At 47.8% G+C, this 17500-nt stretch overlaps 1 protein-coding gene across 1 annotated transcript in view; it reads right to left on the reverse strand.

Moving 5' to 3' along the window:
• Nucleotides 1–17500, reverse strand: part of LOC110517682 (protein diaphanous homolog 3) — a 286923-nt gene that overhangs the window by 34526 nt on the left and 234897 nt on the right. The window contains exons 11-13 of the mRNA XM_036973085.1: nucleotides 16856–16900; nucleotides 16632–16705; nucleotides 7255–7371 (exon numbers count right to left, since the gene is read on the reverse strand). Coding sequence (XP_036828980.1) covers nucleotides 7255–7371; nucleotides 16632–16705; nucleotides 16856–16900 — 236 coding nt within the window. The remainder of the gene's footprint in view (nucleotides 1–7254; nucleotides 7372–16631; nucleotides 16706–16855; nucleotides 16901–17500) is intronic.

Consider the following 17500-nt stretch of genomic DNA (forward strand, 5'->3'; position numbering starts at 1 on the left):
TCTGTTACTGGTCCTGTAACGTTCCCTCTGCGGAGAGAGACCGGGTCTGTTACTAGTCCTGTAACGTTCCCTCTGCGGAGAGAGACCGGGTCTGTTACTAGTCCTGTAACGTTCCCTCTGCGGAGAGAGACCGGGTCTGTTACTAGTCCTGTAACGTTCCCTCTGTTGGAGAGAGACCGGGTCTGTTACTAGTCCTGTAACGTTCCCGCTGCGGAGAGAGACCGGGTCTGTTACTAGTCCTGTAACGTTCCCTCTGCGGAGAGAGACCGGGTCTGTTACTAGTCCTGTAACGTTCCCGCTGCAGAGAGAGACCGGGTCTGTTACTAGTCCTGTAACGTTCCTTCTGCGGAGAGAGACCGGGTCTGTTACTAGTCCTGTAACGTTCCCTCTGCGGAGAGAGACCGGGTCTGTTACTAGTCCTGTAACGTTCCCGCTGCGGAGAGAGACCGGGTCTGTTACTAGTCCTGTAACGTTCCCTCTGCGGAGAGAGACCGGGTCTGTTACTAGTCCTGTAACGTTCCCTCTGCGGAGAGAGACCGGGTCTGTTACTAGTCCTGTAACGTTCCCGCTGCGGAGAGAGACCGGGTCTGTTACTAGTCCTGTAACGTTCCCTCTGCGGAGAGAGACCGGGTCTGTTACTAGTCCTGTAACGTTCCCTCTGCGGAGAGAGACCGGGTCTGTTACTAGTCCTGTAACGTTCCCTCTGCGGAGAGAGACCGGGTCTGTTACTAGTCCTGTAACGTGATCCCTCTGCGGAGAGAGACCGGGTCTGTTACTAGTCCTGTAACGTGATCCCTCTGCGGAGAGAGACCGGGTCTGTTACTAGTCCTGTAACGTGATCCCTCTGCGGAGAGAGACCGGGTCTGTTACTAGTCCTGTAACGTTCCCTCTGCGGAGAGAGACCGGGTCTGTTACTAGTCCTGTAACGTTCCCTCTGCGGAGAGAGACCGGGTCTGTTACTAGTCCTGTAACGTTCCCTCTGCGGAGAGAGACCGGGTCTGTTACTAGTCCTGTAACGTTCCCGCTGCGGAGAGAGACCGGGTCTGTTACTAGTCCTGTAACGTTCCCTCTGCGGAGAGAGACCGGGTCTGTTACTAGTCCTGTAACGTTCCCTCTGCGGAGAGAGACCGGGTCTGTTACTAGTCCTGTAACGTTCCCTCTGCGGAGAGAGACCGGGTCTGTTACTAGTCCTGTAACGTTCCCTCTGCGGAGAGAGACCGGGTCTGTTACTAGTCCTGTAACGTTCCCTCTGCGGAGAGAGACCGGGTCTGTTACTAGTCCTGTAACGTTCCCTCTGCGGAGAGAGACCGGGTCTGTTACTAGTCCTGTAACGTTCCCACTGCGGAGAGAGACCGGGTCTGTTACTAGTCCTGTAACGTTCCCTCTGCGGAGAGAGACCGGGTCAGTTACTAGTCCTGTAACGTTCCCTCTGCGGAGAGAGACCGGGTCTGTTACTAGTCCTGTAACGTTCCCTCTGCGGAGAGAGACCGGGTCTGTTACTAGTCCTGTAACGTTCCCTCTGCGGAGAGAGACCGGGTCTGTTACTAGTCCTGTAACGTTCCCTCTGCGGAGAGAGACCGGGTCTGTTACTGGTCCTGTAACGTTCCCTCTGCGGAGAGAGACCGGGTCTGTTACTAGTCCTGTAACGTTCCCTCTGCGGAGAGAGACCGGGTCTGTTACTAGTCCTGTAACGTTCCCTCTGCGGAGAGAGACCGGGTCTGTTACTAGTCCTGTAACGTTCCCTCTGTTGGAGAGAGACCGGGTCTGTTACTAGTCCTGTAACGTTCCCTCTGCGGAGAGAGACCGGGTCTGTTACTGGTCCTGTAACGTTCCCTCTGCGGAGAGAGACCGGGTATGTTACTAGTCCTGTAACGTTCCCTCTGCGGAGAGAGACCGGGTCTGTTACTGGTCCTGTAACGTTCCCTCTGCGGAGAGAGACCGGGTCTGTTACTAGTCCTGTAACGTTCCCTCTGCGGAGAGAGACCGGGTCTGTTACTAGTCCTGTAACGTTCCCTCTGCGGAGAGAGACCGGGTCTGTTACTAGTCCTGTAACGTTCCCTCTGCGGAGAGAGACCGGGTCTGTTACTGGTCCTGTAACGTTCCCGCTGCGGAGAGAGACCGGGTCTGTTACTAGTCCTGTAACGTTCCCTCTGCGGAGAGAGACCGGGTCTGTTACTAGTCCTGTAACGTTCCCTCTGTTGGAGAGAGACCGGGTCTGTTACTAGTCCTGTAACGTTCCCTCTGCGGAGAGAGACCGGGTCTGTTACTAGTCCTGTAACGTTCCCACTGCGGAGAGAGACCGGGTCTGTTACTAGTCCTGTAACGTTCCCGCTGCGGAGAGAGACCGGGTCTGTTACTAGTCCTGTAACGTTCCCTCTGCGGAGAGAGACCGGGTCTGTTACTAGTCCTGTAACGTTCCCTCTGCGGAGAGAGACCGGGTCTGTTACTAGTCCTGTAACGTTCCCTCTGCGGAGAGAGACCGGGTCTGTTACTGGTCCTGTAACGTTCCCTCTGCGGAGAGAGACCGGGTCTGTTACTAGTCCTGTAACGTTCCCTCTGCGGAGAGAGACCGGGTCTGTTACTAGTCCTGTAACGTTCCCTCTGCGGAGAGAGACCGGGTCTGTTACTAGCCCTGTAACGTTCCCTCTGCGGAGAGAGACCGGGTCTGTTACTAGTCCTGTAACGTTCCCTCTGCGGAGAGAGACCGGGTCTGTTACTGGTCCTGTAACGTTCCCTCTGCGGAGAGAGACCGGGTCTGTTACTAGTCCTGTAACGTGTTCCCGCTGCGGAGAGAGACCGGGTCTGTTACTAGTCCTGTAACGTTCCCTCTGCGGAGAGAGACCGGGTCTGTTACTAGTCCTGTAACGTTCCCTCTGTTGGAGAGAGACCGGGTCTGTTACTAGTCCTGTAACGTTCCCTCTGCGGAGAGAGACCGGGTCTGTTACTAGTCCTGTAACGTTCCCTCTGCGGAGAGAGACCGGGTATGTTACTAGTCCTGTAACGTTCCCTCTGTTGGAGAGAGACCGGGTCTGTTACTAGTCCTGTAACGTTCCCTCTGCGGAGAGAGACCGGGTCTGTTACTAGTCCTGTAACGTTCCCACTGCGGAGAGAGACCGGGTCTGTTACTAGTCCTGTAACGTTCCCGCTGCGGAGAGAGACCGGGTCTGTTACTAGTCCTGTAACGTTCCCGCTGCGGAGAGAGACCGGGTCTGTTACTAGTCCTGTAACGTTCCCTCTGTTGGAGAGAGACCGGGTCTGTTACTAGTCCTGTAACGTTCCCTCTGTTGGAGAGAGACCGGGTCTGTTACTGGTCCTGTAACGTTCCCTCTGCGGAGAGAGACCGGGTCTGTTACTAGTCCTGTAACGTTCCCTCTGTTGGAGAGAGACCGGGTCTGTTACTAGTCCTGTAACGTTCCCTCTGCGGAGAGAGACCGGGTCTGTTACTGGTCCTGTAACGTTCCCTCTGCGGAGAGAGACCGGGTATGTTACTAGTCCTGTAACGTTCCCTCTGCGGAGAGAGACCGGGTCTGTTACTGGTCCTGTAACGTTCCCTCTGCGGAGAGAGACCGGGTCTGTTACTAGTCCTGTAACGTTCCCTCTGCGGAGAGAGACCGGGTCTGTTACTAGTCCTGTAACGTTCCCTCTGCGGAGAGAGACCGGGTCTGTTACTAGTCCTGTAACGTTCCCTCTGCGGAGAGAGACCGGGTCTGTTACTGGTCCTGTAACGTTCCCGCTGCGGAGAGAGACCGGGTCTGTTACTAGTCCTGTAACGTTCCCTCTGCGGAGAGAGACCGGGTCTGTTACTAGTCCTGTAACGTTCCCGCTGCGGAGAGAGACCGGGTCTGTTACTAGTCCTGTAACGTTCCCTCTGCGGAGAGAGACCGGGTATGTTACTAGTCCTGTAACGTTCCCGCTGCGGAGAGAGACCGGGTCTGTTACTGGTCCTGTAACGTTCCCTCTGCGGAGAGAGACCGGGTCTGTTACTAGTCCTGTAACGTTCCCGCTGCGGAGAGAGACCGGGTCTGTTACTAGTCCTGTAACGTTCCCTCTGCGGAGAGAGACCGGGTCTGTTACTAGTCCTGTAACGTTCCCTCTGCGGAGAGAGACCGGGTCTGTTACTGGTCCTGTAACGTTCCCTCTGCGGAGAGAGACCGGGTCTGTTACTAGTCCTGTAACGTTCCCTCTGCGGAGAGAGACCGGGTCTGTTACTAGTCCTGTAACGTTCCCTCTGCGGAGAGAGACCGGGTCTGTTACTAGTCCTGTAACATTCCCACTGCGGAGAGAGACCGGGTCTGTTACTAGTCCTGTAACGTTCCCTCTGTTGGAGAGAGACCGGGTCTGTTACTAGTCCTGTAACGTTCCCTCTGTTGGAGAGAGACCGGGTCTGTTACTAGTCCTGTAACGTTCCCTCTGCGGAGAGAGACCGGGTCTGTTACTAGTCCTGTAACGTTCCCTCTGCGGAGAGAGACCGGGTCTGTTACTAGTCCTGTAACGTTCCCGCTGCGGAGAGAGACCGGGTCTGTTACTAGTCCTGTAACGTTCCCTCTGTTGGAGAGAGACCGGGTCTGTTACTAGTCCTGTAACGTTCCCTCTGTTGGAGAGAGACCGGGTCTGTTACTAGTCCTGTAACGTTCCCTCTGCGGAGAGAGACCGGGTCTGTTACTAGTCCTGTAACGTTCCCTCTGCGGAGAGAGACCGGGTCTGTTACTAGTCCTGTAACGTTCCCTCTGCGGAGAGAGACCGGGTCTGTTACTAGTCCTGTAACGTTCCCTCTGCGGAGAGAGACCGGGTCTGTTACTAGTCCTGTAATGTTCCCTCTGCGGAGAGAGACCGGGTCTGTTACTAGTCCTGTAACGTTCCCACTGCGGAGAGAGACCGGGTCTGTTACTAGTCCTGTAACGTTCCCTCTGCGGAGAGAGACCGGGTCTGTTACTAGTCCTGAAACGTTCCCTCTGTTGGAGAGAGACCGGGTCTGTTACTAGTCCTGTAACGTTCCCTCTGCGGAGAGAGACCGGGTCTGTTACTAGTCCTGTAACGTTCCCGCTGCGGAGAGAGACCGGGTCTGTTACTAGTCCTGTAACGTTCCCGCTGCGGAGAGAGACCGGGTCTGTTACTAGTCCTGTAACGTTCCCTCTGCGGAGAGAGACCGGGTCTGTTACTAGTCCTGTAACGTTCCCTCTGCGGAGAGAGACCGGGTCTGTTACTAGTCCTGTAATGTTCCCTCTGCGGAGAGAGACCGGGTCTGTTACTAGTCCTGTAACGTTCCCTCTGCGGAGAGAGACCGGGTCTGTTACTAGTCCTGTAACGTTCCCTCTGTTGGAGAGAGACCGGGTCTGTTACTAGTCCTGTAACGTTCCCTCTGTTGGAGAGAGACCGGGTCAGTTACTAGTCCTGTAACGTTCCCTCTGCGGAGAGAGACCGGGTCTGTTACTAGTCCTGTAACGTTCCCTCTGCGGAGAGAGACCGGGTCTGTTACTAGTCCTGTAACGTTCCCTCTGCGGAGAGAGACCGGGTCTGTTACTAGTCCTGTAACGTTCCCTCTGCGGAGAGAGACCGGGTCTGTTACTAGTCCTGTAACGTTCCCTCTGCGGAGAGAGACCGGGTCTGTTACTGGTCCTGTAACGTTCCCTCTGCGGAGAGAGACCGGGTCTGTTACTAGTCCTGTAACGTTCCCTCTGCGGAGAGAGACCGGGTCTGTTACTGGTCCTGTAACGTTCCCTCTGCGGAGAGAGACCGGGTCTGTTACTAGTCCTGTAACGTTCCCTCTGCGGAGAGAGACCGGGTCTGTTACTAGTCCTGTAACGTGATCCATTCGCTCCCTGTGAAGTTATTATGGACAGAAGGTACAGACGACTGAACAGTCAAATACCTTGACGGTCCCACAGGATCTCTGTGACTTCCTACATTCATCTCCTCCGACTGCACAGCACAGAGACGTGTGATGGTCCATAACCTCATCACCTACTGAAGGGTTGGAAACATCTCTCTCTGAATCACCTCTAATGATGCATTCATGAAATACATAGGAGGTTCAAAGATTGATAAATCTATGTCATGTTGTAGATTATTCTCTCTCTCTCTCTCTTTCTCTCCCCTCTCACTCCTTCCTCTCCATGTCTCTCTTGATGTTTACCATGGGGCACTTTGTACCTTACATTTTACCAGACGAGGCAGTAGTAATCTACAGAACATCTACGTGGATGAAGGAACATCTTCCCAGACAGTAGTAATCTACAGAACATCTACCCAGACAGTAGTAATCTACAGAACATCTACCCAGACAGTAGTAATCTACAGAACATCTTACCAGACAGTAATAATCTACAGAATGTCTACGTAGATGAAGGAACATCTTACCAGACGAGACAGTAGTTTCTGAAGAAGCAGAAGGAGAGGAGGAGGAGGAGGCGGAGGAAGAGGCGGAGGCGGAGGAAGAGGAGGAAGAGGCTGAGGCGGAGGAAGAGGAGGAAGAGGCTGAGGAAGAAGAAGATGAGGAAGAGGATGTAGGTGTGTGCGGAGGAGGATGAGGAGGAGGAGGAGGAGGAAGAGGATGTAAGTGTGTGCGGAGGAAGAGGAGGAGGAGGAGGAGGATGATGTAGGTGTGTGCGGAGGAGGATGAGAAAGAGGAGGAGGAGGATGTAGGTGTGTGCGGAGGAGGATGAGGAGGAGGAGGATTTAGGTGTGTGCGGTGGAGAAGGAGAGGAGGAGGATGAGGAGCAGGAGGAGGAGGAGGAGGAGGATGTAGGTGTATGCGGAGGAGAAGGAGAGGAGGAGGAGGAGGAGCAGGAGGAGGAGGAGGAAGAAGAAGAGGAGGAGGATGAGGAGGAGGAGGATTTAGGTGTGTGCGGTGGAGAAGGAGAGGAGGAGGATGAGGAGCAGGAGGAGGAGGAGGAGGAGGATGTAGGTGTATGCGGAGGAGAAGGAGAGGAGGAGGAGGAGGAGCAGGAGGAGGAGGAGGAAGAAGAAGAGGAGGAGGATGAGGAGGAGGAGGATGTAGGTGTCTGCGGAGGAGGAGGAGGAGGAGGATGTAGGTGTGTGCGGAGGAAGAGGAGGAGGATGAGGAGGAGAGGAGGAGGAAGAAGAGGAGGAGGATGTAGGTGTGTGCGGAGGAGGAGGAGGAGGAGGAGGAGGATGTAGGTGTGTGCGGAGGAGGAGGAGGAGGAGGAGGAAGATGATGTAGGTGTGTGCGGAGGAGGAAGAGGAGGAGGAGGAGGATGATGTAGGTGTGTGCGGATAGAGGCGGAGAGATCTTACCGGACAAAGTAGTCGTTCCGGATGAGCATTAGGTGTTGTAGGATGGAGAGGAAGTAGACCTCGGCTCCGGTGTCCTTCACCATACTCTGAACCACGTTGAACACATCTCCCACATCAGTATAGACAGGGTTAAGGACTCCTCCTCATCACTATTTATACATTATAATACAACTAAAGGAATTACATTGGGGAATTCATTAAATTAATTCAGAATTTACATGAGGGGGCTGAAAACAGGAGGACATAGAAATGGTATTGTAGAGATATGGTATTGTAGAGACTATAGAAATATGGTATTGTAGAGATGAACAAGGAGAACAGCTATTGTATGAGGGGTAGGTACTGTCTCTATTTTATTAGTACTGTCTCTATTGTATGAGGGGTAGGTACTATCTCTATTGTATGAGGGGTAGGTACTGTCTCTATTGCATTAGTACTACCTCTATTGTATGAGGGGTAGGTACTATCTCTATTGCATTAGTACTACCTCTATTGTATGAGGGGTAGGTACTATCTCTATTGCATTAGTACTACCTCTATTGTATGAGGGGTAGGTACTATCTCTATTGCATTAGTACTACCTCTATTGTATGAGGGGTAGGTACTATCTCTATTGCATTAGTACTACCTCTATTGTATGAGGGGTAGGTACTATCTCTATTGCATTAGTACTACCTCTATTGTATGAGGGGTAGGTACTATCTCTATTGTATGAGGGGTAGGTACTATCTCTATTGTATGAGGGGTAGGTACTATCTCTATTGTATGAGGGGTAGGTACTGTCTCTATTGTATGAGGGGTAGGTACTATCTCTATTGTATGAGGGGTAGGTACTACCTCTATTGTATGAGGGGTAGGTACTGTCTCTATTGTATGAGGGGTAGGTACTGTCTCTATTGTATGAGGGGTAGGTACTATCTCTATTGTATGAGGGGTAAGTACTATCTCTATTGTATGAGGGGTAGGTACTATCTCTATTGTATGAGGGGTAAGTACTGTCTCTATTGTATGAGGGGTAGGTACTGTCTCTATTGTATGAGGGGTAGGTACTATCTCTATTGTATGAGGGGTAAGTACTATCTCTATTGTATGAGGGGTAGGTACTATCTCTATTGTATGAGGGGTAAGTACTATCTCTATTGTATGAGGGGTAAGTACTGTCTCTATTGTATGAGGGGTAGGTACTATCTCTATTGTATGAGGGGTAGGTACTGTCTCTATTGTATGAGGGGTAGGTACTGTCTCTATTGTATTAGTACTCTCTCTATTGTATGAGGGGTAGGTACTATCTCTATTGTATGAGGGGTAGGTACTGTCTCTATTGTATGAGGGGTAGGTACTGTCTCTATTGTATGAGGGGTAGGTACTACCTCTATTGTATGAGGGGTAGGTACTATCTCTATTGTATGAGGGGTAGGTACTGTCTCTATTGTATGAGGGGTAGGTACTGTCTCTATTGTATGAGGGGTAGGTACTATCTCTATTGTATGAGGGGTAGGTACTATCTCTATTGTATGAGGGGTAGGTACTGTCTCTATTGTATGAGGGGTAGGTACTGTCTCTATTGTATGAGGGGTAGGTACTGTCTCTATTGTATGAGGGGTAGGTACTGTCTCTATTGTATGAGGGGTAGGTACTATCTCTATTGTATGAGGGGTAGGTACTATCTCTATTGTATGAGGGGTAGGTACTGTCTCTATTGTATGAGGGGTAGGTACTATCTCTATTTTATTAGTACTATCTCTATTTTATAGGTACTATCTCTATTGTATGAGGGGTAGGTACTATCTCTATTGTATGAGGGGTAGGTACTGTCTCTATTGTATGAGGGGTAGGTACTATCTCTATTTTATTAGTACTATCTCTATTTTATAGGTACTATCTCTATTGTATGAGGGGTAGGTACTATCTCTATTGTATGAGGGGTAGGTACTGTCTCTATTGTATGAGGGGTAGGTACTGTCTCTATTGTATGAGGGGTAGGTACTATCTCTATTGTATGAGGGGTAGGTACTGTCTCTATTGTATGAGGGGTAGGTACTGTCTCTATTGTATGAGGGGTAGGTACTGTCTCTATTGTATGAGGGGTAGGTACTCTCTCTATTGTATGAGGGGTAGGTACTGTCTCTATTGTATGAGGGGTAGGTACTGTCTCTATTGTATGAGGGGTAGGTACTATCTCTATTGTATGAGGGGTAGGTACTGTCTCTATTGTATGAGGGGTAGGTACTGTCTCTATTGTATGAGGGGTAGGTACTGTCTCTATTGTATGAGGGGTAGGTACTATCTCTATTGTATGAGGGGTAGGTACTGTCTCTATTGTATGAGGGGTAGGTACTATCTCTATTGTATGAGGGGTAGGTACTATCTCTATTGTATGAGGGGTAGGTACTATCTCTATTGTATGAGGGGTAGGTACTGTCTCTATTGTATGAGGGGTAGGTACTGTCTCTATTGTATGAGGGGTAGGTACTATCTCTATTGTATGAGGGGTAGGTACTGTCTCTATTTTATTAGTACTATCTCTATTTTATAGGTACTATCTCTATTGTATGAGGGGTAGGTACTATCTCTATTGTATGAGGGGTAGGTACTGTCTCTATTGTATGAGGGGTAGGTACTATCTCTATTTTATTAGTACTATCTCTATTTTATAGGTACTATCTCTATTGTATGAGGGGTAGGTACTATCTCTATTGTATGAGGGGTAGGTACTGTCTCTATTGTATGAGGGGTAGGTACTGTCTCTATTGTATGAGGGGTAGGTACTATCTCTATTGTATGAGGGGTAGGTACTCTCTCTATTGTATGAGGGGTAGGTACTGTCTCTATTGTATGAGGGGTAGGTACTGTCTCTATTGTATGAGGGGTAGGTACTCTCTCTATTGTATGAGGGGTAGGTACTGTCTCTATTGTATGAGGGGTAGGTACTGTCTCTATTGTATGAGGGGTAGGTACTATCTCTATTGTATGAGGGGTAGGTACTGTCTCTATTGTATGAGGGGTAGGTACTGTCTCTATTGTATGAGGGGTAGGTACTGTCTCTATTGTATGAGGGGTAGGTACTATCTCTATTGTATGAGGGGTAGGTACTGTCTCTATTGTATGAGGGGTAGGTACTATCTCTATTGTATGAGGGGTAGGTACTATCTCTATTGTATGAGGGGTAGGTACTATCTCTATTGTATGAGGGGTAGGTACTGTCTCTATTGTATGAGGGGTAGGTACTGTCTCTATTGTATGAGGGGTAGGTACTATCTCTATTGTATGAGGGGTAGGTACTGTCTCTATTGTATGAGGGGTAGGTACTGTCTCTATTGTATGAGGGGTAGGTACTGTCTCTATTGTATGAGGGGTAGGTACTCTCTCTATTGTATGAGGGGTAGGTACTGTCTCTATTGTATGAGGGGTAGGTACTGTCTCTATTGTATGAGGGGTAGGTACTCTCTCTATTGTATGAGGGGTAGGTACTGTCTCTATTGTATGAGGGGTAGGTACTGTCTCTATTGTATGAGGGGTAGGTACTGTCTCTATTGTATGAGGGGTAGGTACTATCTCTATTGTATGAGGGGTAGGTACTGTCTCTATTGTATGAGGGGTAGGTACTATCTCTATTGTATGAGGGGTAGGTACTATCTCTATTGTATGAGGGGTAGGTACTATCTCTATTGTATGAGGGGTAGGTACTGTCTCTATTGTATGAGGGGTAGGTACTATCTCTATTGTATGAGGGGTAGGTACTGTCTCTATTGTATGAGGGGTAGGTACTGTCTCTATTGTATGAGGGGTAGGTACTGTCTCTATTGTATGAGAGGTAGGTACTGTCTCTATTGTATGAGGGGTAGGTACTATCTCTATTGTATGAGGGGTAGGTACTGTCTCTATTGTATGAGGGGTAGGTACTGTCTCTATTGTATGAGGGGTAGGTACTGTCTCTATTGTATGAGGGGTAGGTACTGTCTCTATTGTATGAGGGGTAGGTACTATCTCTATTGTATGAGGGGTAGGTACTATCTCTATTGTATGAGGGGTAGGTACTATCTCTATTGTATGAGGGGTAGGTACTGTCTCTATTGTATGAGGGGTAGGTACTGTCTCTATTGTATGAGGGGTAGGTACTGTCTCTATTGTATGAGGGGTAGGTACTATCTCTATTGTATGAGGGGTAGGTACTCTCTCTATTGTATGAGGGGTAGGTACTATCTCTATTGTATGAGGGGTAGGTACTATCTCTATTGTATGAGGGGTAGGTACTATCTCTATTGTATGAGGGGTAGGTACTGTCTCTATTGTATGAGGGGTAGGTACTGTCTCTATTGTATGAGGGGTAGGTACTGTCTCTATTGTATGAGGGGTAGGTACTGTCTCTATTGTATGAGGGGTAGGTACTCTCTCTATTGTATGAGGGATAGGTACTATCTCTATTTTATTAGTACTATCTCTATTGCATTAGTACTATCTATATTGTATGAGGGGTAAGTACTATCTCTATTGTATGAGGGGTAGGTACTATCTCTATTGTATTAGTACTATCTCTATTGTATGAGGGGTAAGTACTATCTATATTGTATGAGGGGTAGTTACTGTCTCTATTGTATTAGTACTATCTCTATTGTATGAGGGGTAGGTACTATCTCTATTGTATGAGGGGTAGGTACTATCTCTATTGTATGAGGGGTAGGTATTATCTCTATTGTATGAGGGGTAGGTACTATCTCTATTGTATGAGGGGTAGGTACTATCTCTATTGTATGAGGGGTAGGTACTAGCTCTATTGTATGAGGGGTAGGTACTGTCTCTATTGTATGAGGGGTAGGTACTGTCTCTATTGTATGAGGGGTAAGTACTGTCTCTATTGTATGAGGGGTAGGTACTGTCTCTATTGTATGAGGGGTAGGTACTGTCTCTATTGTATGAGGGGTAAGTACTGTCTCTATTGTATGAGGGGTAGGTACTATCTCTATTGTATGAGGGGTAGGTACTGTCTCTATTGTATGAGGGGTAGGTACTATCTCTATTGTATGAGGGGTAGGTACTGTCTCTATTGTATGAGGGGTAGGTACTATCTCTATTGTATGAGGGGTAGGTACTATCTCTATTGTATGAGGGGTAGGTACTATCTCTATTTTATTAGTACTGTCTCTATTGTATGAGGGGTAGGTACTATCTCTATTTTATTAGTACTGTCTCTATTGTATGAGGGGTAGGTACTATCTCTATTTTATTAGTACTGTCTCTATTGTATGAGGGGTAGGTACTATCTCTATTGTATGAGGGGTAGGTACTGTCTCTATTGTATGAGGGGTAGGTACTATCTCTATTGTATGAGGGGTAGGTACTGTCTCTATTGTATGAGGGGTAGGTACTGTCTCTATTGTATGAGGGGTAGGTACTATCTCTATTGTATGAGGGGTAGGTACTATCTCTATTGTATGAGGGGTAGGTACTGTCTCTATTGTATGAGGGGTAGGTACTGTCTCTATTGTATGAGGGGTAGGTACTATCTCTATTTTATTAGTACTATCTCTATTTTATTAGTACTATCTCTATTGTATGAGGGGTAGGTACTCTCTCTATTGTATGAGGGATAGGTACTATCTCTATTTTATTAGTACTATCTCTATTGCATTAGTACTATCTATATTGTATGAGGGGTAAGTACTATCTCTATTTTTTTTTTTTTTTTTTTTATTTCACCTTTATTTAACCAGGTAGGCTAGTTGAGAACAAGTTCTCATTTGCAACTGCGACCTGGCCAAGATAAGGCATAGCAGTGTGAACAGACAACACAGAGTTACACATGGAGTAAACAATTAACAAGTCAATAACACAGTAGAAAAAAAGGGGAGTCTATATATACATTGTGTGCAAAAGGCATGAGGTAGGCAAATAATTACAATTATGCAGATTAACACTGGAGTGATAAATGATCAGATGGTTATGTACAGGTAGAGATATTGGTGTGCAAAAGAGCAGAAAAATAAAAATAAATAAATAAAAACAGTATTTTTTTTTTTTTTTTTTTTTTTTTTTTTTTTTACCTTTATTTAACCAGGCAAGTCAGTTAAGAACAAATTCTTATTTTCAATGACGGCCTGGGAACAGTGGGTTAACTGCCTGTTCAGGGGCAGAACGACAGATTTGTACCTTGTCAGCTCGGGGGTTTGAACTCGCAACCTTCCGGTTACTAGTCCAACGCTCTAACCACTAGGCTACCCTGCCGCCCCGTATGGGGATGAGGTAGGTGAAAATGGGTGGGCTATTTACCAATAGACTATGTACAGCTGCAGCGATCGGTTAGCTGCTCAGATAGCAGATGTTTGAAGTTGGTGAGGGAGATAAAAGTCTCCAACTTCAGCGATTTTTGCAATTCGTTCCAGTCACAGGCAGCAGAGAACTGGAACGAAAGGCGGCCAAATGAGGTGTTGGCTTTAGGGATGATCAGTGAGATACACCTGCTGGAGCGCGTGCTACGGATGGGTGTTGCCATCGTAACCAGTGAACTGAGATAAGGCGGAGCTTTACCTAGCATGGACTTGTAGATGACCTGGAGCCAGTGGGTCTGGCGACGAATATGTAGCGAGGGCCAGCCGACTAGAGCATACAAGTCGCAGTGGTGGGTGGTATAAGGTGCTTTAGTGACAAAACGGATGGCACTGTGATAAACTGCATCCAGTTTGCTGAGTAGAGTGTTGGAAGCAATTTTGTAGATGACGTCGCCGAAGTCGAGGATCGGTAGGATAGTCAGTTTTACTAGGGTAAGTTTGGCGGCGTGAGTGAAGGAGGCTTTGTTGCGGAATAGAAAGCCGACTCTTGATTTGATTTTCGATTGGAGATGTTTGATATGGGTCTGGAAGGAGAGTTTAGAGTCTAGCCAGACACCTAGGTACTTATAGATGTCCACATATTCAAGGTCGGAACCATCCAGGGTGGTGATGCTGGTCAGGCGTGCGGGTGCAGGCAGCGAACGGTTGAAAAGCATGCATTTGGTTTTACTAGCGTTTAAGAGCAGTTGGAGGCCACGGAAGGAGTGCTGTATGGCATTGAAGCTCGTTTGGAGGTTAGATAGCACAGTGTCCAAGGACGGGCCGGAAGTATATAGAATGGTGTCGTCTGCGTAGAGGTGGATCAGGGAATCGCCCGCAGCATGAGAAACATCATTGATATATACAGAGAAAAGAGTCGGCCCGAGAATTGAACCCTGTGGCACCCCCATAGAGACTGCCAGAGGACCGGACAGCATGCCCTCCGATTTGACACACTGAACTCTGTCTGCAAAGTAATTGGTGAACCAGGCAAGGCAGTCATCCGAAAAACCGAGGCTACTGAGTCTGCCGATAAGAATACGGTGATTGACAGAGTCGAAAGCCTTGGCAAGGTCTATGAAGACGGCTGCACAGTACTGTTGTACTATTGTATTAGTACTACCTCTATTGTATGAGGGGTAGGTACTGTCTCTATTGTATGAGGGGTAGGTACTATCTCTATTGTATGAGGGGTAGGTACTATCTCTATTGTATGAGGGGTAGGTACTGTCTCTATTGTATGAGGGGTAGGTACTATCTCTATTGTATTAGTACTACCTCTATTGTATGAGGGGTAGGTACTATCTCTATTGTATGAGGGGTAGGTACTATCTCTATTGTATGAGGGGTAGGTACTATCTCTATTGTATGAGGGGTAGGTACTATCTCTATTGTATGAGGGGTAGGTACTGTCTCTATTGTATGAGGGGTAGGTACTATCTCTATTGTATGAGGGGTAGGTACTGTCTCTATTGTATGAGGGGTAGGTACTGTCTCTATTGTATGAGGGGTAGGTACTATCTCTATTGTATGAGGAGTAAGTACTGTCTCTATTGTATGAGGGGTAGGTACTGTCTCTATTGTATGAGGGGTAGGTACTGTCTCTATTGTATGAGGGGTAGGTACTCTCTCTATTGTATGAGGGGTAGGTACTATCTCTATTGTATGAGGGGTAGGTACTCTCTCTATTGTATTAGTACTACCTCTATTGTATGAGGGGTAGGTACTATCTCTATTGTATGAGGGGTAGGTACTATCTCTATTGTATGAGGGGTAGGTACTATCTCTATTGTATGAGGGGTAGGTACTGTCTCTATTGTATGAGGGGTAGGTACTCTCTCTATTGTATGAGGGGTAGGTACTATCTCTATTGTATGAGGGGTAGGTACTATCTCTATTGTATGAGGGGTAGGTACTATCTCTATTGTATGAGGGGTAGGTACTGTCTCTATTGTATGAGGGGTAGGTACTATCTCTATTGTATGAGGGGTAGGTACTATCTCTATTGTATGAGGGGTAGGTACTGTCTCTATTGTATGAGGGGTAGGTACTACCTCTATTGTATGAGGGGTAGGTACTATCTATATTGTATGAGGGGTAAGTACTGTCTCTATTGTATGAGGGGTAGGTACTCTCTCTATTGTATGAGGGGTAGGTACTGTCTCTATTGTATGAGGGGTAGGTACTGTCTCTATTGTATGAGGGGTAGGTACTATCTCTATTGTATGAGGGGTAGGTACTCTCTCTATTGTATGAGGGGTAGGTACTCTCTCTATTGTATGAGGGGTAGGTACTCTCTCTATTGTATGAGGGGTAGGTACTATCTCTATTGTATTAGTACTCTCTCTATTGTATGAGGGGTAGGTACTATCTCTACTGTATGAGGGGTAGGTACTATCTCTATTGTATTAGTACTCTCTCTATTGTATGAGGGGTAGGTACTATCTCTATTGTATGAGGGGTAGGTACTATCTCTATTGTATGAGGGGTAGGTACTATCTCTATTGTATGAGGGGTAGGTACTCTCTCTATTGTATGAGGGGTAGGTACTATCTCTATTGTATGAGGGGTAGGTACTATCTCTATTGTATGAGGGGTAGGTACTATCTCTATTGTATTAGTACTCTCTCTATTGTATGAGGGGTAGGTACTATCTCTATTGTATGAGGGGTAGGTACTATCTCTATTGTATTAGTACTCTCTCTATTGTATGAGGGGTAGGTACTCTCTCTTGGCCCTGTATTAATGTCAGAGTACCTTCCATAAGAGGGGGAACAGTATCAGCTCTAGTACCTGAATATATAATGGATGAGAGACTGAAGGAGGAGAGGCAACGTGGGATCAACAACACAGTGCACTATGTTAAAGACTGCGTGTGTGTGTGTGTGTGTGTATCTGTGTGTGTGTCTGTATCTCTGTGTGTGTGTGTGTGTGTGTGTGTGTGTGTGTATCTCTGTGTGTGTGTGTATCTCTGTGTGTGTGTGTGTGTGTGTGTGTGTGTGTGTGTGTGTGTGTGTGTGTGTGTGTGTGTGTGTGTGTGTGTGCGTGCGTGTGTACAGTAGAAAAGGATATTCCAGTTCACTCTTGATGTCCTCCAGCCGGTGACTGAGCTCCATCAGATCCTCTTCCTTGTGCTCCTCAAACACCTATTGGGAAACAGACACGTGGAAACATAGAAACGCACATCGAAAACGGGACGGCTTTTTAAACCCCCGTTTCTACATCCACGTCTTCAACTGTTATCATCTGTCTGTAGCTATTGGTTTAACACACAAAATATAATTCAATTCATTCACCTTGAGCTGAATGTCCAGGGCATCGTTCCTGATCGTTGTCAGATGCTGCAGGGAAGAGAGAGGAAGAGAGAGGGAGGGATGAGGTGAGGAATAGAGGAGGAGGAGGAGGAGGAGGGGGGGCAGAAGGGGAAGAGAGAGAGGGAGGGATGAGGTGAGGAATAGAGAGGAGGAGGAGGAGGAGGGGGGCAGAAGGGGAAGAGAGAGAGGGAGGGATGAGGTGAGGAATAGAGAGGAGGAGGAGGGGGGGCAGAAGGGGAAGAGAGAGGGGGAGGGATGAGATGGGAAAGGAAGATTGAGAGGGGGAGGAAAAGAGATGAGGAAGAAGGAGCAGGAGGACAGGAAGAGAGAGGAGAGAGAATAGGAGAGATGAGGAGGACAGGAAGAGAGAGGATAGGAAGAACAGGGAGGAGGAAGGACAGAACAGGGAGGAGGAAGGACAGAAGGTGGGAGGAAATGGAAGGGCAGAAGGAGGAGGAAGGACAGAAGGAGGGAGGAGGAGGAAGGACAGAAGGTGGGAGGAGGAGGAAGGACAGAAGGTGGGAGGAGGAGGAAAGACAGAAGGAGGAGGAGGAAGGACAGAAGGGGGAGACAGAAGGAGGAGGAAGGACAGAAGGAGGAGGAAGGACAGGAGGAGTAAGGAGGAGA

This window comes from Oncorhynchus mykiss, unplaced genomic scaffold (genome assembly GCF_013265735.2).
Source record: "Oncorhynchus mykiss isolate Arlee unplaced genomic scaffold, USDA_OmykA_1.1 un_scaffold_221, whole genome shotgun sequence".
Taxonomy (NCBI): Eukaryota; Metazoa; Chordata; class Actinopteri; order Salmoniformes; family Salmonidae; genus Oncorhynchus; species Oncorhynchus mykiss.